Genomic DNA, 26,132 nt, shown 5'->3' on the forward strand with positions numbered 1-26,132 from the left:
ATTATAAATTTCTCGAAGGGTCCGTATGAAAAGAAATAAAGGCGTTTGTATTAAAAAAAAACATTTATTATGAATACTGGTGCTATTATACTATGTAAGTACGTTGCGTCACGAGCGCTGCGCCGGCGCAGGCGCGGGCGGGTCCGCGGGGGTGGGGGACGGGTGGTCGGAAGGGAGCGGGGTGGACGAGGGGGAGGCGGCCGGAGCGGGGAAGCGGGACGAGAGGGCTGCCTTCTGCTCCACTGTACAGTACTCTGAAATATTAAAGATAGCTGATGTTAGGGAGAAAGAGAGAGACAGTGTGGTTTAAGAAACCATAGAATGATCCAACTAAGATACCATTATTATCTGTCTGTTATAAGTGTGTGGGGAAATATTTCTAGTATCTGGAAAAGTAACAAGCACGGGTATTGTACTTAGAATTCGTAAATGACATAGAATGTAAATTTGAATCATAACTAGCTAGGATTGAATCTGGTGGAAGACCTGTATATATTTTTGGACCTCTTATTTATTACTTACTCTATCCCATGCTGTACATCTGTCCCCATACAACTTCATCCTACCGTCTAATGGTAATAATACTTACGCATCTTGCTGGGTTCCCAGCCCACGTACTCCCCGGTCCGCATGTTCTCGGCTGCGAGCCAGTCATGTAGAGGCCGGAAGTACTCCAGCAGCCCGCCGGCGTCCATCCGTCGCTGACCCGTTAGAGCCTCCATCGCGTCCGCCCACGGACGAGACGACCCCAGACGGAGCATGGTACTAAAACCATTCGTTATAATGACATTAATGTCAAGGATGCACATAGACCCAGTCTCCAGCGAAGGCAGGATGATTTTAAATATCTGGTAACTTTATATCTAACTCTATTTACCACGTAAATTTGTTGTTGCCAGCGCTTAAAATAGTACTATAATGTAGAGTATTATGAAGATTTAACATTAGTCTTTTTCATTGGATGTGTATGGATAAACGCTTGCAATACATATTTATAAATTTTTCATTAAGAATTTCAAACAGTTTCGAAGATAATTCGTGTTGGAATTCCTTTCCAATTCAATATCAGCAATAATTTTTAAAAAGTAAATGGAAAAAATAGCTTTGCAGTCTCTAAACGATTTACCGTAATGTTTAAAAAAAGGGAAAATTACACGTTTAAATACTCGTTTACTGATAATTCAAGAGTTCTATGTGGATCCCCAGAGCTGGAAAGACTATTATTGAAGTATTTTTTTTATACGATTCACTAAACGGTCATTGATATCATTCCGCCAGTATCCGGAAGTCGTCGTCTTCACACTCTGTCCAACGATCGATGTGCCCTATTTATCACAGGATTCCCTGTTTATATCACGTGTAGTAAACTAGATACTTGCGATTTAGAGTTTTATGGTTTTAGTAATTGATGGTAGGAATTTGATTGGCATTTTGTTGCCTCAGAGCACATTAAAAGCTGTGAATGTATACATGTTCCAAGTCAATTGCTGACTTAACGGTTTTATACAAACCAGCAAACAGTTCACATCACCTTAACTAAAAAGTAGTCACATTATACTCACGACAACGCGTTCCCGGCGTTCACACTCTGGTAAATGTCACAATCCACCAGCTTCTTGTTTGGATCCTCGGGCTCATACTCTCCGGCCAGTTGACACAGAGCACGATGGAATTGGAATTGTATTATGAATGACACGTAGTATCTAAAACAAGATATTTGATCTCTTCTTATTCTATGACAGAAACAGTGATTTGGTCCAAGCTTTTGTCACATCCGCTGCGGTAATGAACATTAGCAAATTAAATTTTTATATATTTTTGTGTTCAGTTCTTATTGAAAATAATATTTACCGGCTATAATAGGAATTCGACTAGAAAATATTCACCTTATTATGGCACATCTACTGAACAGACACCTTCGACTTTAAAGAAAAGAATTTATTAGTAGTCTGTGAGCATTTCTGCCCTGAAACCTCACCTGGCATATTCCACGTCAGCGGACACGTGGTACTTGGCAGCGGCGTCGAAGTCCTCCTCGGTTCTGTTGACGGGCGGCTCGATGCCTTGCAGTGAATCCCTCAAACTCCAGTAATGACAGTTATAGTCTTCAGGTGTCGTGGAGCCGCGGAACACGCCGTACCGGAACAGATCCAGTACGTAGGCAAATGGCAGGAACACTATCTTGTCTATGCCCTGGATTAACAAAATATGGCGTGTTAAATTAATTGGACTTTTTTAAATCAAAAAGCTCCTTTCATTTAAAAACTGTTCGCGTGCAAGCTTATGAAAGAGAAAGAGGTAAAAGCTACAGGTTGAACTTTGGAGTCGGAGTGACATAAGATGATTAAATTTTTTGTTTAGAATAGGTATATATAAATTTCCTTATGATGGAAATATTACATAAAATTATATAATAGCATTGAATCTTCCGTCTTCACTCACCATCTTATACAACTGATTGATTTCTGTTTGTTCATCATCAGCATCTCCTTTCACGAGTCCAACGCGACGAAGGTGTTTGGGAGACGACACCGAGAGCGCGATCGTGTCGCCGACCGCCTCGTGAAAACCTTACCGGACAATGACATTTGAACAAATCCTACTGGCCAGTGATTTTGGACAAATATGTGATGTGCAAGATTTCATCAAAAAGGTTAAATAAATTTAAAATCAATTTTGATGCTAGATGGAAATCAACAGCACCACTAGCGTTATCATACTTTTAACAACACGTTCATGTAAATGTTAATATTGGCTGTGATATTTATTCAACTTATCAATATGACTTCTGTGAGTTTAAATCACTTCCGATTCGCGTATGACAGTATTAGTTCCACATTGAGTTAGTAACGAAACTGATGATGGGGTTTAGCCATATCATAAGTCACCTGGATTAGCTCCAGCACGAAATATAACAGGTCTATCTTTGTACTGCAAATAATATTGCACATGGCCCATCTCATGGTGAACTACCCTCAAATGCTCCATAGTCACCGATGTACACATTTTGATCCTGTTTTACAAAAAAAGGTACTAATTTAATTACCTGGGTTGGCTCCGTCTCTGAATACCACCGGTTGCTGTTTATACTGGAGGAAGTATTGAATGTGCCCCATTTCGTGGTGCGTTGTTTGGAAATATTCGTAATCGATTGTGGTGCACTGTTTGATCCTTCAAATTAAGCCAGACATGTTAGGAGGGAATTTTGAAAAATTATGTACCGCCACCACAAATAAAATGTAACAGTCGACATTCGTTTATTTCTAGAAATTTCTTTTGCTTCACACGTCCCATTAAATGGAATCATTTATACAGCCATGCAAACCATAGATAGACCAAATAAACCAATCGCATATACACAGACTGCTTCAATCAAAAACGTCATATCTGATCGTGACCGTATTCAAGCATCTCTTCCCAGTCGGTTAAGAGTGCTGGTAAATCTAAACCTTATAAACACTCTCAACCCACTCTAAGAGAATAATATTCTTCACCAAAGTTTTTAATAATCTCAAACGAGACGTAAATAAATAAACAATACATTTTCTTCTTACCTAAAATCTTCTCCATCATAAAAGTCCCAAGCTGATGCGTGACAAACGATCTCTCTATCAGTTGGTTTCTCTATGATGGAATTTTGCCAGAACTTCTCCGGCATGGCTGTCAGGTTCAGCGACCTGAAGAACTCGTCCGACATTTGGAACATTCTGAGCGCGGTATAATTCTGTTCCTTCATAGTTTTCGTAATGTCAATCTCCTTCTTATCGGGATACGGTCGCGTGAATGATTCGATATTGTTCCACGTTTGTGCCCACATATTTCCTGAAAAAAGTATGACAAGTTCCTTTAGACTGATGGACAGTTTCATAATTCTAAACTTCATTTCTTTATCCATGGTCTTTGCAATATCACACAAAAGAAGATCAAAATTCTATCGAATTCAACGATGCCTGTATGAAACGTTATTATTGCTCACCTAATAAATGTGCTGGTATCGGTCCTCTAGCCGAAACTATATGCTCTCCGTACTTATCTCGGAGTCTTTTCCTCACATACGCGTGCAGTTGTTGGTATAGAGGCTTCACGTCTTCCCACAATTTCGCCAATTGTTCTTCGAAATCTTTAACTTCGTATTCAGACTGCCACCATTCCGCCACGTCCTTATAACCTGATAACATTCAACTTATTACTGAAATATTTTTCACTTTTAAGTTGTCCTATATGAAAATTAAGAACAGTCGAAACTCAATGACACTTAACGTTTGAAAATATTTTTTTGTCTATTTAAACTTTCTTAAAGCGAATTACGTTATGTAAAGGCTTTAAACAGAGAAATATTATCTGTGCATCCGGTGACATTGAGTCAGAAGCATTTGTTGGACCTAATAAATGTAATTTCACCATTAAGCTTAGCAGCCTCATTATCCAGCTCGACGTATTGTGTGAAGTTGTTCCGAGCCCGGGCTCCGGCCGCTCGGTGCCACTCCACCCACGTGTGCTTCAATTCATCAGGGTCCTGGCTCTTTGCGAAGATTTCTGTTATATCTGTAACAAACCCCTTTCTATACTTGACAACCTGTGAACCGAGACCCCTTGATATACAGTTTTAAAAAGCTTTCTAAATTAAAATACATATAGTAAATCAATTTGGTAAGATCAGATGCTATCCGTCGTGACCATAAAGTATTTAATACCAGTATGAGTATTTCATGAAGCATATTTAAACACACAACCTAACATATTTTTATTTTATATAGATGTACTTCTTTCACTGAAGCCTCTTATTTATTCTCACCAGGTTCTAAGGCCAAATCGCATTTAGTCTCATTCTTGAATGAGCAAATCTTGGCCGTGGCGTAGTTCGACTCCATGTCGGACACGCTCTGCATCAACAGCTTATATTTATCATCAGGCAGCGCGGATACTCCCAGCTGACTGTATTTCTTAAACATTCTACGGAGAGAGAAGTCTTGGAAGTCCTGCCACCTATACATCTTCGTTTCCTCCCAAGCTTGCTTCTCTTGCTTTGACAGTTCCAATTGAACTTGGATCTACGAATATTCAAAAAATATACAATAGATATATATTTATTTATTCCAATTTCTAAACTAAAATTAGCGGCACAGAACGCAACATGGATAATCTATCGAATAAGCAAAACACATTGCCATTTCTCAAATTACAGTTATATTTACAACAAGCATGTTGATAAAGAGCTTTCAATTAACAATGTGCTATTTTTTAGAGCCATTTACTTAATACTTATTAACGGTACATCAAATCAAGTTATACCCTCTTAGCTTCATTCTCTTGGGTGATGTTTGAAGTGTAAGCCCACTCGGCTAGACTGGCTCTGTTTTTCCTTAACCCAGCCATCTTATCTAAATGCATGATGTACTCTCTCCCTTCCTGCTCTGAAGACTCAAGGTCTGGATCTCGTCCTTGGGTCGCAACTACGAAGACTGCCACGATCGCAGCGATCAGCAGCGCGCCCCCGCCGACCTTTAACATGGTCTGAAAACAAAATATACTTACAACACTTAACAACTTTGATCACAAAGGTAGGAACATCCGAATTATTTTTGACAACATACATCAACGTTTATGTTACATTGGATGAATGAAATTTCATATTTACTTACTTAAATATTTCGATATATATGTAATACTTAGTCTTAAAGATTGATATATTTATTTTTGTTAAATAAAAATCTTATTTAAAATTGATAACACATGAAAAAAAACATACGTAAACGTCAACTTACGAAACAAATTGATTAGCAATGTTCAGGTCATTATATTTTATTTTTCAATACAAGTTGCCTAGTTTTTGATATTTAATTAGTTTATACTTTTTACATACATCATCAAAAGTTTTTTTTTATAATAATCATCTAAAATATAAGTAAAAAGTTTGCATGAAATATATAGAGGCAGAATTGGTACAAAGCGTCAAAACTGTTTAAGTGTATACTCAGTACTATAAAAAAAATATTATTTTTTTAAATTAAAAAAATATATAATTATATTCCATATAATATCAACAAGCAGTGTTATTCTAATACAAAAAAGTATCTAGGGGAAGAAATGAAATTTATTGTGATTTTTATCATTAGCCTATCGGAGCCCATTGCTGAGCAAAGGCTCTCACATGGAGAAGATAATAGCATTAATCACCGCGCTTGCTCTAGGCTGATTAGCGATTCCAAACTTATGATTTGGAATTATAATTCCAGGTTTTCTCACGATGTTTGCCATCACCGCCTGGCAGTGGTGTCTACATCACATTGTTATTTGCCAGGTTTCGAACCCGCACCACCATGCACGAGAGGAGGGCCTTTAACCTCTAGACCACAACTATATTTTTTATTTCGTCTTTCTATTATTTTCTAATCGTAATTTCTATATTCGTAAAAAGTCAACCGGAGAACGATTATGATAGTTCATATATATATATTTATCTAAAACAAGTCAGCTTCCATAACACATGAATATTTTTAAAAACATTGAATTTTCATAAACAAATAAGACACCAGCATCTGTCTTATTTATCGTAAGTACTGTGCCCCTACTATGAGTTTTGTCGCGTCTAGCTAAGCAGTTAACAGCCAAACTGTTTCCAGTTTGGCGACGATTTATGAATGAAGAACTAGAATTTGTCTGTTTATTTAGACGCTGCGAACTCGTGGTATGGGTAATGTTCTCGTTGGCAATCCACCGAAACACAAGGTCTGTGATGTATTACCACGCAAATTTACACTCTACCACCACACGTTAGGTGTCATTATGGTATTCATCTTCCACCACAATAGCCCACACTCATTAGCTCCGGTGTGGCTAATTAAGTTTTAGTCTTGAAATATTCCTCCACACATTAGGAAGAATTTTCGTATAAGAAGTCATAAGAATTTTTCCTTGTCGTTTCTAGAATACCTAAAATGTATAAATATAGATATTCTCGTAATCAATAGGATATTTTTTGCTATAACATAACTCGGAACTGGTTTCATGAATACGATCATTGAAAATATTAATATTGGTAGCATTCTCAAACACATAACATGAACAGTTAGATAAAAAGGAATTTAAATTAAATTATTAATTATGTTATTAATTTAAATAATATTTTATCTCGTTTAAATCTTTAAGCATCTTAATAGTCGAGTTAAGCTTAACTATTGCAAGAACCGGTCGCTGGCCGCGCGGGTCGGTGTCGTTGTCCTGGTTTTATCACACGTCTTGTTCTTATAAATGAAGAACTTCAATGAAAACAACTCTAAAGGTATTTCAAGCAGATCCTTTGATATAACGTGCGTTAATATCCTAACTATTATACTACAGTTAATACCTTACTCGAGGGAATATTGATTTACTTATATATATATATATATATATATTTTTTTTTTGTGATATTCGTATTTACTTAATCGTCTATTAAAATCATGATACTAAGTAACTTAATATTCTTCTTCCATTTTTCTTATTGTCTATAATCTGTATCATTACAATAATCGAATTTCAATTTAAAAAAAATATATTTTTTTTCATGAAAGAACCAGTCTTTTTGTATACCGCTTTAAATATTTATATGAAAACTTTTTAGTTTTGATTTTTATTTCTTTTTTTTATTGTGTGTTGCCTAAATTAATAACAATAAATTAAAAAAAAATGTACTTATCGAAAAAATATATTTAAAAATTGAATATCAATTAAACCAAATTCAAAGAATATTTGGATAAATGTAATGTAGGTATTTAAGACATTGGCTTAGAGCCTTGAGTTCATGTATTTATGTTTATATATATATAACCTAGTTTTATTTTAACCTAGACATTCTTACTATCTAGATTCTAGATAGCTAGATTTTCCTTCAAGCAAGTTATTGTATTACCTCTATCAACGACACGGGTGAAGATTCATTTGATAGCCGTCTGTTTAAGGTCTTTTAGAATTATACTAGTTTTTCCGACGTTTTTGCCTGTTTTATTATGAATGACATTTCCTTAACATATATATTTTTTTAAAGATTTAATTAGGTTGAGACTTCGCTACGTTTGTATTTAATTAATAATAAAATATGTGTCCATTAAAATATCTATTGCTAGCTCGTGTGCGTTTCATTATAAGTATCATATAAAATATAAATTACCCTGTGTATTGCCATATATATATATATATATATATTTCATTAGAACTTTAGAAAACAAAGATATAAATTAGGGAGATAAATAGAAAGGTTATACGCAAAAAAACAATATGGCGCGGGCGATCAAAAAAGACGCTTTGCAAACCACATAGACCTACTACTAGACTACCTTTTGACTATGTGGAACATTATATATCTATATATTTTTAAAACAAATTATTTTTTTTTTATTTTAATCAAAATATTATATCAGTGTCAAAATTTTGTACAAATGTATTGTTTTCAATCTTGATATATTTTAACAGACGTATTTAATGAAAGGTTTAATTTTTTTTTATTACAATACATTTTTTGATAGGTCCCTACAACAATGTCATATTGCTTACAAAATATGCACTGTCAACAAAAACGAGTTCAAAATCTTTTTTGACGTATTGAAGAAATGTACGAAATTAAAAATCAACAATCACAATATCTTTAAAATGACGTCATGTATTTAGTATAAATTTAAAGAAGTACAGTTTTAACCGACGGTTAACATTAAATAAGTAAAGACAAGTTGTTTACACTTAATTACACTTATCTTCATCCGCCATTAAAATTTAAGCGACTACCTTCTGAAGCACAAAAGCAACGCTCTCTGAATATTTTTAATACATTAAACTTGTAGTTAAATTTAAACTTTCGCTATACTTATTAATATACATTTACATTCGGACCTATTCGCGACCGTACAATGTACTCGTAGTGTTATCTACCATAGAAAGACTTGAGCAACAGTAAATTTAGGAAGACAATTACTAAAAAATATATAAAAAATATCACATCTCAAAATGTAAAAAAGTCTATTTATAAACTACTTAAATTTAAAAAAAGAGAAAGTTATAAAAATAGAGTACACATAAAAATAAAGTAGCTAGAATTAATTTGATCATGAATCTTCGTCGCAGACTCAAGGATGAAAAAAAAAACTTACCGCTAATAAATGTCACAAAAAATTCAAATTTCGAATGTCAGATAGTAAAATGGCCGGCGAGTGGCCGCCTCCGGCCGTGTAATGTTGATGACTGAGCGCGAACGCAGCAACAGTCCACACATGTTCCACTATACAACTTGCATCATCGTTAAAATATTACGTGCAAATATCTCCAGTATCACTAAGAAAATATGTATTATATTCAACTGAATTGAATATACTAAGCAAAAGGAGTGGCCGAAGACATTGTGTACACAGAGTAATTTACGTATTGTCAATTGCATTTAATAATTTAATTATTATTTTTTCGTTTATAATTAAAAGTCAATAGATTGATTAGTAGTTTTTTAGGTCATTTAGATTTCTTTTATTTTTGAATTAAAATGTTGACAAATCAAATAAACAAACTTGCTGAATGTGGGATTTTGATACGGAGGCCATATTTAATTTAAAATGGACACCCTAATATTATAAGTAAGTGACATAACATCTAGCTTAAGACTATTTAGGTACAGTGATTCTAGAATCCCTTTCGTATGTACACGTGTATACCAAACGAATACCATAGAATACAGTTGCATACAGAAGCGTTATTCATTTATATATAATATGTAATTGTAAAAATCGATTATATTAAAACTACATATAATATTGTCTGGTATTTTTTTTATTTTCAATAATGTTTTTATGTTTAAGTGATTTAATTAATGAATTAGCATTTTGTAACGGAATGTACTTTGTGGGCGTCGTCTGTGAGTCATAAGTACGGTAACGGTAAAAGGCAGCGTTTACATCATAAGAGACGATAAAATTTAAACGTTTTTTTTTTGCATTTCATTACATTAATAGTTTTATTCACATTAATTACAGATTTTTTTTATAAATACCCGTATACATATATAGACACTATTTAAAAAATATTTTAGAATTATGTATTAAAATTCGATTTTACTTGTTTATTAATTTACTTCTTGCTTTAAATATATACATACTATATTAAAATATTAATACAATTATAAAATAAAGAAAAATATCATGCAAAAAATTAAACAAGATGTCGCTGGTTTAAAGACGGTAGAAACACATTTTTAAACATAAACTATCAAAAATAAATATCAAATGGAGATTCAACGAATAAAACTCTTTAAAATTATTTTTTTTTTACTTCTAAGAAAATTTGTCTGACTTCGATACAATTTCAATTCTTTGCTAAGAAAAGCCTAAAGATCAATAAAATTAAAAATCAAAAATGGTTTATTTTACGATGTAAAGGGCTGTTAAAGTATTATTTTTATTATGTAATAAATCTATTATTATAATTCTTGGCATAAGTTGGATTTGTTGCGTGTTTGTTCAGTGTAGAGGCTTATCTGAGAGATCTACACTTACGATGCATTTATGTTTATGAGTACAACACCGTTGTAGGTACATTACTGATTTATATTAAAAATAACTATTAAAATTAAAATAACTTATTTCGATATTGTTAATATAATTTTTGACAGAAATAATTAACGGAACAGCATTGATTGTAATTTTCTTCTAGACATGTCAATGAAAATTTCAATGAAACTACTTGCTTGATATCATAGACTACTATGTGTAATTTTTTAATGCCTTCAAATTATGTGGATAAGGACGAATAGAAAAAAGGAACTTATTTTTCTAGATTCAATAAGAACTATTTTAATAAACTTTACTTTAGTACTTTACTTAGTAAGAGATGGCGCTGTCAACAGATCAGATAAACGATTCTGTCTGCTTACGGGGTTTGCACCGTCATACTACAAACGGCGAATTATCAGTTTTTATTACAGTATTATCATAGGTAAACGCTTCGTATGTAGTGTCATGTGCAAACTTGTAGTAGGTAATGAGATTTAAGACTTTCGCGGGTATTCATTTAAATGAAACTAATACCTTCGGATTACTACGCGTATTATATTATTTAAAAATAACTACATACATACCCGACGTGATGATTACTCTGCTGCAACCTTGATCAGGGGCAGACGAGATGTGAATGTCTGTCAGTTGGTAGTTGTCAATGAAACATAACGCGCGAAAAATTTACAAATGGCGCCGACGACAGGAATGTCAAATGACATGTCATAAAAAAAAGAATAAATATCAAGACACCGACTCCAAATTAATCATTTGTTGAGAGGTAAGCAGACTTCATAGCGTTTCCAGTTCACTTATTTCATATTATTTTACTAGAAACACCTCTCGCTTGTCATTTGAGTTTATAAAAAAATTACTATGCTACAAGGAATTTCAGGCTAAAGTATATTTGTAATAAAAAAATAAACAATGAAATATTTTTTTTTTATAAGAATTAATTGTACGAGTTGATAACTTTATTTTCTTTGGCACGTATTTTGTTTGAAACGCCATCTTACCTAATCTTTGTGAACTAAATATTGTTTATTGGAAATAATAATACCATTCTATTTTACGTAGTGTTACGTTTTAATTACACAAAAAAATATCTATATTAAAATACTTTTCATAAATTTCATGACAAAATAGCTTACTATATAGCAATTTTATATATTTATCAATCATGTCATCTAGCGGCAAGTAGCGGTATTTTCGTAACGTTATTGAAATAAAGACATCAATCAAATTATAGACTGAAATCTATACAATATCAGGCTTTTTTAAGAAATTAAACGTAAGTAAGCCTTCGTAATCTACCTTACAATGTTCTGTGTGCATCCTGGATTACAATTAAAAATTCGACATGAGATTAGTTGATTATGATTTAAAGAAATATTACGATAAAAATTCACACTTAAAATAATATATTAAAATTCTTTTAACAAAGATCGTTTCAAGCTAAAAAAAAATATTCCCTGGAAGCCTCAATAACTATTAAACCGATTATTTAATAACTTACATAGACAACATATATTTTCCTTGCATATTTTTTTGGATCTGTGGTAAACTGTCAACGAAAATCTATGGCAAAGCTGATAGCGTTTTGAAAAGAAATAAGAATATTTTTTTCATAAACCTTTGTATAAGACGTCCGATATATAAATGTTCTATGAAATGCGATAATATCCGCAATTAGTTTGATACCGACTTGCTGGCCATCATTAGTTATTACTGTCCGACTGACTTATTGTCAACACGACATACAATGAACGGTTTATAAAATACCCGTGATACAGATATCATTCAACGTTGAAAAAGAATACCTTAATCTATGAAAACAAAGAAATAAAAAAATACTCCTTTTTTAACACTAAAACTATCTCATTCTGAGTAAACGTATAAACACGCCTCACAAAGACAGCCGTTGAATATTCTAGCTTGACTGTAGTTTACTTTTCTCGAAAAAGTTTTATCTCTTAGTTTTTTTTGCATTCAATACATAATGGATCTTAGCCTCTAGGGATTGAAAAATGAAATGCTTTTCCAATTCTTTTTTAACCTTCTTCAATAGTGACGTTCCGTTTAAGTAACTATGGTCTATTCCTTTGTAAGAATTGTTTTCTGTCCTAAATTTTCACGATTCACAAATTAACTTCAATGTGCATTAAATGTAAAATATTTTTATATTTATTTCAGTAAAAATCTTACACAAAACATGTTCACAAAGGCGTCCCTGATAGCACAGACACATCAAGCCTGTCACAGAAAAAAACAAAGGATTTAAGCAACGGTACCGTTCAAATGTAAGAGAAACATTTTGATTACGATATACCAAATCGCCACGTTTAAATTAAATTCAAACCAAATGTCACATACATCGTATAGTTAATAATGACTCGAAAATTTAAGTCTCTATGATATTTGCGAATTATTTATTATTTAATACTATTCTTCTACATACGCTGTAAGCGATTAAAAACTTTCGTCAAACCACAATCGACTACAATTACTTTTAATAAATAATCAATATTTGTTTGTTATCTGGTTTTGCTTCTCAAAAATTTTCCGAAGATTTTCCTAAAACCATGTGTCGACTGTTTATTAGAGACCAATAAAAATAACTTAAGACGTATCAAATTAAGACATTGGACATTATTTACATTAACGAATTTTTATTTAACAAAAAAAGTATTTTAAATGTGATCGATGAAGAATAATATAATAACATACGAATAGCTTTCAACTTATACATTAAAAAATTACTCCCATAAAAATTTTACATTATCTAAAGGGGATTTACATACAAATGGCTTTCAATTGATACATTAAAAAATTACTCCCAAAAAAAAAAATATTATGTTAAGGGGTTTTTATACTATGCAGACGTCGACTCACAGAAATATTAGCTACGAACATATGATATCGTCGTTTCAACGTACGAGCCACTTCACCATAAAAAAAAAACATCATTTTACGATAAATTCAAATGTATTCCAAATATTACCTTGGGAATTTGAGTTACAGATTATATGAATGGATTTTTTTTGTCATTCGTCTGTTAACCAAATGGAAACAGAAAATGAAAAAATTAGGTATTCGTAAATATGTGCTCAACCTTGTCATTGGCCCTGCAGAGACAGTTTTAAATATTAACGATAAATGTGTGAAACCTACACTCAAAGATGTGGAATATCTGGAGACATATGTTGACGAAAAAGTATTTATACGGAGGAGGAATATGATTTTTTAAAATCCAGAATTCACTGGCAGCCTTCAAAATTAGAGATAAAAAATAATAATAATTTACTTTCTGGCTTGTTGATTTAAATGGCACAATAATGAAGCTAAGCTAATCAAAATTTTTGAACCCTTTAAACCAAAACCGACCTTGTCATGTGATAAATTCAAGTTAATGAAAAAAAATTAGACGGTAATTATTACAATTTCAGTAAGTCATTTAAAGTAACCAGAGGCTCTTTTGAACAGCTTTCATAAAATAACCAGCATCATCGATAGTTGATTCATTGCGTGAACGAAATTAAATAAAATATAATCATGTCAGTTCTTTTCAGTGATTCATACAAAATGCAGCTAATGTACTAACTAATTACTCTTATAATATTAACGCTTATGTCTACTTATCAAATACTTATTCAAAAAAACCCTTGTTATACTTTTATATTAACCTCATGTACAACTTAAAGGCTTTCAGAATTCAGCTTCAGTACACGCAACTGCCTCTCTATCAGAGAAGTTAACTGATGAGCACAATTTCAAGGAGTAACGTTGGATATAGTGATAGATAAGACTACTCCTCCGCAAAATATTCTCTTAAACCTACAAATGAAATCTTATTAATATTGATAGTCGTTTAATCATAAGACTGGCACGAGTCAAGCGCTTAAACGAGTAAATCAAAAATGGCTTTCATAATTTTGAAAAAGATTTTGAGTCTTAGACTGCTGGAGTGACATTAATCAAACTTACCTAAGAAGCACCAAAAGGAAACTAGCTTTCTGACAAAAAAAAACGAAATCGCTCGATCCGTTTGAGAGCTAAGATGCTACGAACAGACTCACACAGGCAGAAAGTGACATGACCGTCGACGCATAGAGTTCTTGTAATATAAGGTGATATTACAAGAACTCTATGCGTCGACAGTTATAAATAACTTAATTTATTTATATACACGTTTATTTACATTCCCTGTCATCGATATCACTTTTAAAATAATATAAAAATAAAATATTTAATAAACATTAAAAACGTTATACCTAAACGGTGAGCAGAGAATAGTTAATAAGCACCATTGAAAAGTAGGCAATTAAATCGAGTCGCTGACAGCTATTGTGAAAATTACTATGAAAAAATGTATTGCGTTATGCGACAGTTGTAAGTATTACAACTAGAGGTTTAAATATACTCCACCTTTTCAACCCCCGACGCAAAAACGACGGGGTGTTATAAGGTTGATGTGTCTGTGTGAGTATGTCTGAGGCAATGTAGCTCCCAAACGGATGATCCGATTTTAATGCGGTTTTTTTTGTTTGAAAGGTATATCCGTCGAGTGTTCTTAGCTATGTTTGGTGGAAATCGGTTCAGGTCTTCAAGGTCATCAGGTCGTTTGTTAGGTGTGATAGGAATGTTACACGCACGGTTTGCTTGCAAGCATATGTGGGATCTGACATTTGATACACTAACCTTTTGTCATAATAATTGCGTACTTTTTTTGGGTCGGAGGTTTTATTACATTTTTAATTTATGTTATGTAAACAACTATTTAAACTTTTAATAACCAACTTCTTTAGATATTTCCTATAGGATAGTTTCCGACATAAAGTTAATTTATATATGATTCTTATAATACCATAAGAGAATTCACACTGATCAATTATATTTTATATAAAGCCTTGGACTTATAATATTTATTTGTATTGATATAGTTCTTTTTAATTTCTCATATACTTAACTAGTTTTTGCCCGCAACTTCGTCCGCGTAAATTTCAGAATTAGTGACATATAGCTTTAATCCGTGACTTGTACTTTTGACTTGTACTTTTTTGTACGTATGTTTGAATTGTGCCGAGATGGGATGAGGCCATACTAAGTGTGATTGTCATAGGTTAGGTTAGGTTAATACATTTTAAGAAGAAGATAGGTTACTGCAATACATTTTTATAAACGATGTTTTTTGTTTTTCCTTCCTTGGCCAGAAAAGTAATTTTTCCCATGGGAATGAGTTGTTTTCCCGGGGCAAAAAGTAGCCTATGTCCTTTCTCGGGTATCAAAATATGTCCATACCAAATTTCGTGCAAATTGGTTCAGTAGCTTAGGCGTGATTGAGTAACAGACAGACAGAGTTACTTTCGCATTTATAATATTAGTATGGATTGTTTTGAAATCGTAAATTGAAAAAACCTATCTCCCTATCTATGACTATCATAATATATGTTATATTTGTAAGTCATATTCAGTTACAAAGCTACAAAATTTTCAAAGATATTAGACGTTCATTATGAAAAAAAAATTACATAGTTTATTTGTAATGATTATTATCTCAAATGAAAATGTTTGTAAACATTATAAGATTAAAATAAAATAGAAAGAACCTTCGTTTGGTATACCTATAATATGTGTTATATTGTAAAAGGTTTAAAATTAATATACTATCTCTACTAACCCTGAAGTCAACATAAAATTTACGATGAAGTATAGCGAACAATATCTGCGTAGAAATTTCTTTAGATTTTATTGACACTGTTAAGTAAATATATTATTTGGGTTGTTTATACAAATGTAGCTGAGATAAAACTAGATAAATCAGTGACTCGACATCCCATTGGTTATACTAATTAGTGTAATTTATATAAAAATAAAGTTTATTGTATTGCTAACAGTTTAATCATAATTACACACGCTTTTTACGACATTATCTTTATTTTAATTCACCATCGTAATGATGGTTTTCTGCGATAAAATTAAAAGACTTGGTTTGGTAGAGAGAGGAGCTTGGACGGTGGAGGTGAGCGTTTAACGCGCGTTAGGTAGGGACCCCTTAAACCTACACCTGGGTCGCAAGTCCCAGGCACTGCTGAAGCTCCTCTCCCTGCGACACGATAGACCCGGCACCCGCACGGTGAATCCATGAAGTGCTGAGAAATTTTCGTCGGCTCATATAATTTTAATTCTTTCTGCTAATTTAAAATTCAATCTCATTTCGTTCTCAGCTTAACTTGAGGCGTTGGAATAATTTACACATAGACGAAATGAGTTGAGAAAAATTAATGAAGCTCAGTCTTCGGAAGAGATTAGGATATAAAATATATAGAAGGTCCGTTTATTATAGAATATTATGGATAACTTCATTTAAGAATGAATTCACAGAGAGTAAAGAAAACAAAAGTTGTCTTCATTCATAATATAGAAATATATGCTATCAAAAAAATTGTTCTCCAACTGAGATATAAATGTGTGAGTATAGTTCAAAACTATATTATATACGGATGTTGTTCTTTGACATGAAAACGGATGAAAAACTATCTTTATTTATACATTTCGAGGGTAGTAATCAACATACAGGACAGCAAATAAAGAAATTTAAGCTTGTTTTTTAAAACCATAGACCTTTTTTATAAAAATCAAAAACTTTATAAGAATATTTTAATGAGTCGGTTATAAACAGAAATACTTTTGAATAAAACCCATGAATGAGAACCGGTAGGCTTTCGACCTCCTTTCTTTTATATAATAAAAAAAAAGTTTAAATATGTTACGCATAACAACTTTTTACCCCGGCTTCGGTCAGACGATACATAAATAATTGAAATTATTTTTATTTGTATATCGTGAGAGAACAGTATTTTTTAATTGATTTTTAATACCAATGATAAAGTACAATTCATTAATCGTACTCGGAAACATAAATTATAAGTCGAATTCAACAAATATTATATATTATATAACATTATAAATAATTTGTGTTCTACAAAAAAAAAATCTTTTATTGTCATATATGAATGATTAACATGAGGCTCAAAGTGACAGAACAGAACAAGTCTAGGTTTAAACACGGCTGGACTCGCTAAACTCAGTAACCTTATCATAAAAACGCACTTGTATGAGTAAAAAACGTGAAAACTTTTAGTAATTACTGAAAAATTGTGAGTGAAATAGCGTTTCTTCTCACTTAGAGACCAAGGTGAAAAAAATATTAAACGTCTAAATCAGATTATATAAATTCAAAGTCGTTTAAAATTTGCTTTTCATTAAACATAAAGAATATCGCGTATTAAAAAGAGATTTCTAAATCAAATTATACATTCAAACGAAGTTTCTCCGCTAAAATTATTTAATTATATTAACTTTGGGCTTCATCAGAAAATTCACTAAAAATATACTTTGATTTTAATACGTATAAAAAGTTTAATATTCTGCTTGAAGCTGAAGTGTCACGCCTGAAATAAGTATCGTAAAAAAAAAATAACTATGTCAATAGCAAATTATCAAAACGTCACTAAATGAAATCTGTTAAGATTGGACAGTTAGTTCTCAATTGTGACTTCAGTCGAGACTGTTAAATTTTATTTCTTTCAAAAGTCAATCCCGGATCGTGTCTCCTCCATTCCACATGACACTACAGTCTACACTACACTCCCTTCTACATGACACTGGCAGAATATACAGTGCACGTCTTTGCACGGATGAAGGCCATATTATATTTAAAAAAAATCGACAATAAATATTAACGTAAGTTAATACGTTTAGTCACTTTTATTTCTCAGCGTCTTACTTTAGCAATTTTAACAAATTAATACATAACCTCAATAGGTCAATAAACTCTGGTGACAAAAACTTCATAAATTACGACTTTATATTTATAATATTACAATCGAATTGAGATTTCTCTTATATGAATATTGAAAAGAGTATATTATTTTTGCAAAGCTATTAATTTTTTAAAAATCTTTTTATCACTTTGATTTCAAAACAATATTCAAACAATTACAACTAATTTTTAAAAATATTTGTTGTTTCTTAACGCCCATTTTGTTTATAAAATTGAAACCATTACGATACGATCGATTCCTAAACTATTAAGAAGAATAAAGAAAAGAATTCCTCTGCACTGAAGTAAATATTTAATATATTATAATTACGATACCATTCACATCTTGAGCTGCGAAAGACGATAACAAAATGACTTCCAATGAGAATGTTACATATATTACGTGGGAATCACTTAATTTATAGTAATATTACAAAAATAAGAGCCGTTAAAGCGTGAAATAGAAAAACAATGACTTATCAATATTTATTACACGTCATTACTAACAGAACATGTCACTTGGAAAATCGTTCGAGCTACGTTTGATTGACCTATTTCGTACCGCAATAAAAAATACGGTGTTAGAAAAATAATAAAGTATATGTTATTTGGGAAATCGAATGTAATGCAAAAAAAAAAATACAAGCATTTGTTCAAGATATTGCAATTTTAAATTTCAAAATGTCACAACAATCATTGTGTTGAAGTGTTTTTTGTCCCAATACAGATAATGAGGTTTATGTATCAGTTAAATTTCGATGTTGGGTAAGATATTATATTATAACAGCAAAACGCGAGTAACTGGCACATTCAAGGTCTCTCTCTGGTTTTATTGTTTTGCTATTATATACAAATATAAACTATTTGCTGGCAATAAAATATATATAGACGTTACTTAATATTCTTGATTCATGCAACTCTACCTGCTGAGGAAAGTTTCTGTTGGCAACCTATTAAATATATTGAGTGAATGTAACGAGTACAAATTATTATCTGCAATTTCTATATTCAAACTATTTGGGGGTCACTAATTAGATGGACCTTACGTTGTTGTGAATATCATATTATTCATATATAGAATAGCAGATAGGATTCAGTTTTAGAGTTTCAGTTGTTTTATGAGTCGATGTTGATATAAATTATGATGAATTGTTAAAGATTTTGTGTTGGTTGACTGCGCGATACTTTTGTGATTGTAATAACCTAAAACTTACGGAGTATTCATTTAAATAAAACCAATGCTTTCGGATGTAGTATGCGTTTTTTATTATTTTAAACTTCGTACTCTGACCGTTTCGGTTACTTTGCTGCCACCGTGATCACTTTGTTTTCATCGCGCCTGCCAGTGATCACTGTTGCTGCAAAGTAACCGATACGTACGGGGTATGTAGTTTAAAATAATGAAAAACCCGAAGTACATCTGAAAATATTAGTTTTACCTGAACGATTAACAGTATTGGTTCAGGGTTGCAAATTATTTATCTATGCGCCTCTGTTTAAGTCTATTGTACGTATTCTGTAGAGTTGCGCGTGTATTTTGTTTGAGTTTCAATATCAGTACTTTTATACAAATTGAAATAGCTTACCTTCCTGTCTGATGAAAATCCTAAACTAGTTTATATCTAAGGTTCATTCATCACCGATAAGTGTGGATATATAGCTTCTGATACCAAAAACTCATTTTAGAAGGAAAGAGTTTTAGTATCCCCAATTTGCATGTAAAGGCTGACACGGTCTGTCAGAGCTCTTAGTGATCTTCATAACTCTGAAGAGTCTTATAACTTTTTCACTTAGTACCGGATAGTGCTTGGCTCCACGGCGTTTATCAGAGAGGCGACGTTATATGTTAGCACTGCATCTATAATAGACTTGATTTATTATATAATTAAATAATGTAGATATCTTTAATGCACTATCGGATGCGGAGTAAACAGTTTGTTATCTTAAAAGCACAAACTGAGGTGATCGAGCGTATTTTTATTGACGTATCGTGTTACATCTCACGGCGTTAACAAAGCAGCGCTAAACTGTTACTAACACTATCTACCACAGTCACTGGAAGTAAATAAAGATGATTTTAACGCGAATATAACGGTATATCCTTTATTAATATCTACGGTGAATAACACATTACGAGAGTTTACTATTTGAGTCCATCAGAACGTTATTCAGTTTAAAAGTCTCAAAAATTAAGGAAAATTGCAGTCAATGTATAAATTAAATGTAATTTTACTTAACAATCTAAGTATTTGGCTTTAATATTTTAAAATTATCTTTTTCGTCGTTTCATTATGAGTGACAATTTTAATAATATTTGAATATTGTTAATTTTTTCGTGATAAACATTACATATATTTTGTAACAGTCCACAGACTAGGATATAATAGATATATGGAATGCGAGATATATTTTTACAATAGATATTAACATTGCATGTTAACGTAATTGGGTTTAATTCGATCCTCGTAAGGACCAACCTCGTAGACACGAAGCCATGATTAGCAGCCCATTGTTGTGCCACTACTGTGTGTGTGGATAACTATGAATATAAAAACATTCTATTGAGATATCAAACCTACTTCACCAGCACGGTTTCAGTTTATTTAACTGAATAAGTTTCTTGAACCTAAACATTTTTATTTGACCCACCTATCGAAAAGCAGACGTTGTACCTTTTGTGAAAATGTTGTAGTTAAAATCTTCGTAACACGCGACCCTAAATTCGCACATCAATTCAAATATCTTTGACCTAAATGTAACGATTCCCTTGTGAGGGCCCGGAGTCGACGCCCACGAGGTTAACTAGATTATAGCCGATGCAATTGAGAGAAAGTGACAATATTGACAGGCTCCCGCTTTGTTTACGTTCAAGGAAGTCTTCACTTATAATCCACGAACGGATCTATTGAGCACGAACTGTTCTTGAGCAATATCTCTATATGAAAACTGAACCGCTGGCGTATTCTTATCATTATAATTAATATTATAATTTGTTACAATTAAAGAATCAACAATGAGATGACGTCACCGATCAATATCGATTTCAGCCGCACTCAAATTCAAAGACAATTCTCTCAATTAAGTCTCATTGCTGCCACTTGCCAAAATTTATCGGCATGATCGCGTTTACATAATGGCATTATCTGAGTAAAAGGGAACTGCTCACATCGTACCTCGACACTTCATTTATAAGGACTTCAGAATGAACAACTTGTTACCCCAGACTCTGTCCGCGGATACGATAATAAACTAACATGCCTGCACATATTAAATGAAAGATAATCTGATCATTGCATTTTTTTTTTGGTTAACACAAACCATCAAAATATAAATTTATAATATTAGTTAGTTATCCATTCTAGTCGTTTTAATTGGTGTACAACGTGATAGAATACGTGACTAAAAATATGATTTAGTAATTAAGAAAATTAAGTACTTGAATATTTTTTATAGGCGATTGTTGTCGGTAGTATTAATATACGTGAGCAATTTTAGGTTATAGTTAAATTATAAAATTATATAGATACTATTTGACACACATACTGTATTTGAAAAGTCATTTGATTAGTCATATAATAAATGCTTTAAGTAGACCAAATTTTAAAAATATGGTCCTGAAGGCTAAAGCTTTATTTTCTCATACCGTCCCTTTAAATTAAATACGAAGTTGATTCCATTTTCATACAAGAGGAAAGACGTTTTATGTTCTCAGCTCACGCTGCACACAACGCTTAGAATTAAATTAATCAACTAATTCAATTAATGTGAATTCGTGTGAATTTAACGATATCATTATTGTAATAGAGATTGGCAAAATAATTTAATTTTACATAACCTATAAGGAAACTATGATAATTGGTTTGAAACTACACGAGCGAGACAATTTTAGAATACACTTTATAGCTCACAGTTATCAGTCTAGAATAGCGTTTGTTATTATAAAAACGCATATGATAATGTATAATAACAACGACGTTATAAGGCTTCGATGTGGAGTTTAGAATTATAAAACAATTATATGAATTTATTTCATTATATCAATTTTCTCACAGAAAAACAATAACTCAAAATAAACATTAGGTATAGACCCAATATTTTTTTGACAGTCCACGACAATTAACGCTCGTACTTAATTGGTATTAAGAAGAAAAATAAAATGAAATTGTACAATCAAATTGATTACCTTGAGTTTAGACATGACGGTTGATCCAATTATTCTGGAGTCATGAACACGTCCGACCCGCGGCACGGCTTAGACACGACTGACTGCTGGTTCGTACGATCACAACACAAGGAACCTGCTGATGGAAATTCAGTTTGTTTTTGTATTGTCACTTTCTTAAAACTTTGATTTATCATTCAGAGATTGTTTATTTTCCATCCATCTAAGTAGATCCTACTCTTCAAGCTTCCTATGAGCGCGGGTGAAGGTATGTCACTTTAGGTGAGAGTACTCATTCGTCAATAAAAAAGTATTATTTCGTTGACTTTTCTCAAGTATTTATAACATTGTATTTCATGATGAACAAACATTACGTAATAAATACGTAACTTTCTCTTACTGATATAGTTTATTTCGCGAATAAATTAAGATATTTATTGACGATAAGTCACAATAAATGTATTGCAATGCCTTGGGGCGTCTACAATATTTTAATAATATTATCACGTTAAGGCTATTGACAACACACGAGGAAAAACAAACTCTCAAGAGAAATGTCTTTATCGCAAATTCAATTTAGATTGTAAATGAACTTAGCAAAGGCATTATCATATTTTTATGTTTCCATATAGATCGAGTCCGATTTATTATAGTCTTACTAGTTTTTTCCCGCAACTCCGTCCGCGTGAACATTAGAGTTGCTTTCGGAGAAGGAGGTATAGATTGTATTAAAACAGTACATATAGTAAGCTGTATATGAATAGCTGTGGTATGAATGTACGTTGCATACACCAAAATAACATTTTTTACTATTTTTGTCTATCTGTGTGCCTGTCCGTTTGTTCCGGCTAATCTCTGAAATGGGTTTTGACGGTTTTTGACGTTTTTTGACGGCACATATATCGGCAACCAGCTTATGTATTAAGGAGTAACTTGGGCTTCTTTTTTAAACTGATAATTTTCCTTATTGGCAGAAAAATATTACTTTTAACGATATTTTTTTCTATTGAGCAATGGACTTTATTCAGTTAAATTTAAAAAATACTCAGTCACACTTTGTTAAAACAAATAATTAGAGTGACATTTTTGCAGAATTAATGAGGATACATTGAAACTAAAATGCAATAAGCTTTTAGATTCCAAAGTTAAAACATATTTCATTTTGATAGAATACAAAGAAAAAGAAAGCGAAAAGTCATTCCAAATAAATAAGACTGGTGAGAACGGGATGTAGGCATCAAAGTAAGCAATTTCTGCGCTCACTCCTCAGAATGTAGGCTATTAAATAATAAAGGGCTGGGTACTTTACATCTGGGCTAAAACCTGACTAGATGGTTTGCACATTTCTCCATGAACGTCAAAACCTTGAGGTTACACGTGACAGCACCTACCCAAAAGTGACAGCTGTATTCTAAACATGACAGGTCCTGCGCTTTGTAGAGATAAAGAAACTGTTGCGGACATAAGTAGTGCCGTACTTTTGCGAGGTTTGCAAGCGTCCTCACAGCTACAGTAGTCGTGGAATCAATGAACCATCCAAAGATCAGATTCGACATCTTAATACACACTAAAACATACACTTATATATTGATGGCGTCAAATTTCACAAAATAATCATCTCCTTATTCGGAGGCTCTCGGAATTGTGAAATTACCACGCCTTATTTCTATCTCTCCTTCCTACTCTTTTTGATCACGACTGGCCCAAAAAAAACTGATACAGCTCCACAACTATGTCATTGCGTAATCACAGCTGGTGATAACAATGCCAATGTGCAGCAAAGAGAGTTGCAATAAGAAGAGAAAACTAAGGAATCGACGAACAGCCATTGACATTGTATCGTGGAGGACGGATCCGCAGAAAGACGGAAATCCAGGTAGTTAGATCAGGGATACATAATAGGTAGAAAGCTTACTAGTAAGGTTATCGTGCCAGACCCTACGAAAACTTTTAAGACGTCAAGTGAAACTGCTAGAGCTACAACGTTGATGTCTAGCGTTCTCCCATATAAATGTGAGTTATGGAGAAGTTTCCCAGAAGACCAATTCCTACGAAACCAGTTTTGTAATTCATTGAGAAGATGCTTATTTTCTTGGTGTATTAAGGGACCCGTTCAATCTTTCATTCAATACTATATCTGTTTTGAAAGTCTCGAAAAATAATTATTAATATAATGTTGATAAATGCAACAAGCGTCATTTTAAAAAACCAACATCGAACAATATTACAAGGCCCCTTATCACTTGAACTGTAAAAGAAACCATATCAGTCAATTTTTTATTAATTAAAAGGAAATATTAAGTGGTTTTTTATGAAGATAATGCTGTCAAAGAAGTTGAGGAATTAATTTTCTTAAACCATAAGAAATATAGCGATATCTTCAAGTAATATTATTTACAATATGTATTTCAAATTTTCAATTATTAAAGTACACAAATCTTTTAAGAGCACAATGTGTTTGGTTTGCACAAAATCAAACACATATATATATATATATTTAAAGATACTACATGTTTCACACTTATATGCATTTATTCTTATTTCTAAATGGAATTCATGTAGTGGTAGAGGATTTAGGATCCATTGCCGCTCTTGTGTTTGTCGGAGTGCTCTTGCTTTGCAAGGGAACCAGCATTGTAACTATCAAGGAATAGGGAATTCCACAACCAGTCCGTGTATTTCAATACAACAACTGAAGCAATAGCTGTAACAATAGAGTCGCTCGGGTAGACCGTTTTTGTATATAAAAGACGCGAGTGAATAACGTGACCTTGAATAATTGTGAGAAATTTATCAAAAATACAAATGAAGATCATAATACGGTTTTGAAATTCTCATATTAGTACAACAGCCTATTAAATCCTTATAGATTTGAGAACTTATTCAAATTTGATTGATTTTATTTTTAATGAAATAGGAATAACGCCTTATTATTTCACACTCCACAAAATACAGATATAATATTATGCGAAACTCTAAAGGCATTTTATATTTAAAATAGTTTTACATATCTGTATGCAAATAATGACTGTAATAGTTTATGAGAACGAGGATTAAATTACCCATGTTTTAAAAAAGGGCGCTCGTGACAATTGTTATTTACATTTTGTCGCTCTATAGATAATAATAACAGAGGGCGTATTTTATTTTCAATAGTTTTGTTATTTTCAATAGCTTATGTCACACTCCTGGTTGACCGAATAATGATACAAGCAGATATTAATTTCAATAGATTTCAAATACTTTTGCACAAATTTTATTTGTTGCCAAGTATTATAATAATTTGGAACCGTCTTTTAATCTATAATAATATTGTGTATATTAAAGATGAAATGTTTTAGCTAACTATAATTTTTTATGCAAGTAAACTTTACTCATAATCTCTTTAATATTTTACCTCCGACAGATACAGTTATAAAATTAAATAGTTGTCGGATGTAATCAAATATCAATATTAAAAAAAGGTAGCTCCAAAATAATTTGTTGTAATATTTGTGAATAGCGTCCTCTTCTATTTTAATCCTAAACCATCATGTGTCACCTAAATGTATTAAGTTAAACTATTACACGGCAGATGGCGCTGTACCTATTACTTGTCAGATCACTCGGGACGCGTTAGGAATGTCACAGTTCGGTAATG

At 32.3% G+C, this 26,132-nt stretch overlaps 1 protein-coding gene across 5 annotated transcripts; it reads right to left on the reverse strand.

Annotated features, from left to right (window-relative positions):
- Positions 1-44: 44 nt before the first annotated feature.
- LOC133318953 (angiotensin-converting enzyme-like) lies at positions 45-22,667 on the reverse strand. 5 transcript variants are annotated; one of them, XM_061521601.1, is made up of 12 exons: positions 22,514-22,667; positions 5,293-5,514; positions 4,796-5,051; positions 4,402-4,545; positions 3,977-4,168; positions 3,555-3,822; positions 2,889-3,013; positions 2,443-2,570; positions 1,979-2,193; positions 1,563-1,703; positions 590-765; positions 45-254 (listed from the first exon to the last, which is right to left on the reverse strand). In XM_061521601.1, exons 1-12 carry the CDS (start codon positions 22,526-22,528, stop codon positions 109-111), a joined length of 2,028 nt encoding a protein of 675 aa, XP_061377585.1. In that variant the 5' UTR covers positions 22,529-22,667; the 3' UTR covers positions 45-108. The 5 variants fall into 5 exon arrangements, with proteins under 5 accessions (XP_061377585.1, XP_061377584.1, XP_061377587.1 ...); XM_061521600.1 differs by lacking the exon at positions 2,889-3,013 and adding an exon at positions 3,047-3,171; XM_061521603.1 differs by lacking the exon at positions 22,514-22,667 and adding an exon at positions 11,093-11,159.
- Positions 22,668-26,132: the final 3,465 nt, after the last annotated feature.

This window comes from Danaus plexippus, chromosome 10 (assembly GCF_018135715.1).
Source record: "Danaus plexippus chromosome 10, MEX_DaPlex, whole genome shotgun sequence".
NCBI lineage: Eukaryota > Metazoa > Arthropoda > Insecta > Lepidoptera > Nymphalidae > Danaus > Danaus plexippus.